This window comes from Pecten maximus, chromosome 14, assembly GCF_902652985.1.
Source record: "Pecten maximus chromosome 14, xPecMax1.1, whole genome shotgun sequence".
Taxonomy (NCBI): domain Eukaryota; kingdom Metazoa; phylum Mollusca; class Bivalvia; order Pectinida; family Pectinidae; genus Pecten; species Pecten maximus.
The window spans coordinates 3245419-3247827 of record NC_047028.1 but is presented as its reverse complement, the minus strand read 5'-3'; the positions used below and the strand labels follow the sequence as shown (position 1 = coordinate 3247827).

Sequence of the window (2409 nt, the reverse complement as noted above, 5' to 3'; positions counted from 1 at the left end):
AACAGCTGTATGATGTCCCCAACATCACTGGCGATTCCTAGAAGGGCGAAACAGCTGTATGATGTCCCTAACATCACTGACGAGTCCTAGAAGGACCAAACCGCTGTATTATGTCCATAACATCACTGGGGGAGTGGGCCTAGAAGGACGTAACAGCTGCCTGATGGTCATTATAAAGTGCACACAGATATATAGTATGAACATGTATACTAAGGCAAATACTCAACATATAGACTGTACAATTAATCTTAAATAGTACACCTTTCCGCGCCATGGTAACTACTTACTGGGGGTTTTAATGGTTACACCTATCTGGATCTAGTCGAAATCTTGTCTACCTGTTGTGAAAAATCTTTTGGACAACTAGACTACCTGTTGTCCAAGTCCTTTTGGACAACTAGACTACCTGTAGTTTCAACCTTGTGGACAACTAGACTATCTGTAGTGTCAACCTTGTGGACAACTAGACTACCTGAAGTGTCAACCTTGTGGACAACTAGAATACCTGTAGTTTCAACCTTGTGGACAACTAGACTATCTGTAGTGTCAACCTTGCGGACTATTAGACTACCTGTAGTGTCAACCTTGTGGACAACTAGACTATCTGTAGTGTCAACCTTGTGGACAACTAGACTACCTGTAGTGTCAACCTTGTGGACAACTAGACTACCTGAAGTGTCAACCTTGTGGACAACTAGACTACCTGTAGTGTCAACCTTGTGGACTATTAGACTACCTGTAGTGTCAACCTTGTGGACTATTAGACTACCTGAAGTGTCAACCTTGTGGACAGCTAGACTACATGTGGTGTCAACCTTGTGGACAACTAGACTACCTGAAGTGTCAACCTTGTGGACTACTAGACTATCTGTAGTGTCAACCTTGTGGACTATTAGACTACCTGTAGTGTGAACCTTGTGGACAACTAGACTACCTGTAGTGTGAACCTTGTGGACAACTAGACTACCTGTATTGTCAACTTTGTGGACAACTAGACTACCTGTAGTGTCAACTTTGTGGACTACTAGACTACCTGTATTGTCACCCTTGTGGACAACTAGACTACCTGAAGTGTCAACCTTGTGGACTATTAGACTACCTGTAGTGTCAACCTTGTGGACTATTAGACTACCTGTAGTGTCAACTTTGTGGACAACTAGACTACCTGTGGTGTCAACCTTGTGGACAACTAGACTATCTGTAGTGTCAACCTTGTGGACAACTAGACTACCTGAAGTGTCAACCTTGTGGACAACTAGAATACCTGTAGTTTCAACCTTGTGGACAACTAGACTATCTGTAGTGTCAACCTTGCGGACTATTAGACTACCTGTAGTGTCAACCTTTTGGACAACTAGACTATCTGTAGTGTCAACCTTGTGGACAACTAGACTACCTGTAGTGTCAACCTTGTGGACAACTAGACTACCTGAAGTGTCAACCTTGTGGACAACTAGACTACCTGAAGTGTCAACCTTGTGGACTACTAGACTACCTGTAGTGTCAACCTTGTGGACCATTAGACTACCTGTAGTGTCAACCTTGTGGACAACTAGGCTACCTGTAGTGTCAACCTTGTGGACAACTAGGCTACCTGTAGTGTGAACCTTGTGGACAACTAGACTACCTGTATTGTCAACTTTGTGGACAACTAGACTACCTGTAGTGTCAACTTTGTGGACAACTAGACTACCTGTATTGTCACCCTTGTGGACAACTAGACTACCTGAAGTGTCAACCTTGTGGACTATTAGACTACCTGTAGTGTCAACCTTGTGGACTATTAGACTACCTGTAGTGTCAACTTTGTGGACAACTAGACTACCTGTGGTGTCAACCTTGTGGACAACTAGACTACCTGAAGTGTCAACCTTGTGGACTATTAGACTACCTGTAGTATCAACCTTGTGGACTATTAGACTACCTGTAGTGTCAACCTTGTGGACAACTAGACTACCTGTAGTATCAACCTTGTGGACAACTAGACTACCTGAAGTGTCAACCTTGTGGACTATTAGACTACCTGTAGTATCAACCTTGTGGACTATTAGACTACCTGTAGTATCAACCTTGTGGACAACTAGACTACCTGTAGTATCAACCTTGTGGACAACTAGACTACATGTAGTGTCAACCTTGTGGACTATTAGACTACCTGTAGTATCAACCTTGTGGACTATTAGACTACCTGTAGTGTCAACCTTGTGGACAACTAGACTACCTGTAGTATCAACCTTGTGGACAACTAGACTACCTGAAGTGTCAACCTTGTGGACTATTAGACTACCTGAAGTGTCAACCTTGTGGACTATTAGACTACCTGTAGTATCAACCTTGTGGACTATTAGACTACCTGAAGTATCAACCTTGTGGACTATTAGACTACCTGTAATATCAACCTTGTGGACT

At 43.0% G+C, this 2409-nt stretch overlaps 1 protein-coding gene across 1 annotated transcript; it reads right to left on the bottom strand.

The window, feature by feature from the left end:
- Window positions 1–368: 368 nt before the first annotated feature.
- LOC117342622 lies at window positions 369–1520 on the bottom strand. Its single transcript, XM_033904821.1, has one exon. The coding sequence runs from the start codon at window positions 1518–1520 to the stop codon at window positions 369–371; it is 1152 nt and encodes a 383-aa protein (XP_033760712.1).
- Window positions 1521–2409: the final 889 nt, after the last annotated feature.

Excerpts from the sequence above, each read along its gene's own strand:
- LOC117342622 (XM_033904821.1), bottom strand. The coding sequence starts at position 1,520 with ATGGTCCACAAGGTTGACACTACAGGTAGTCTAGTAGTCCACAAGGTT.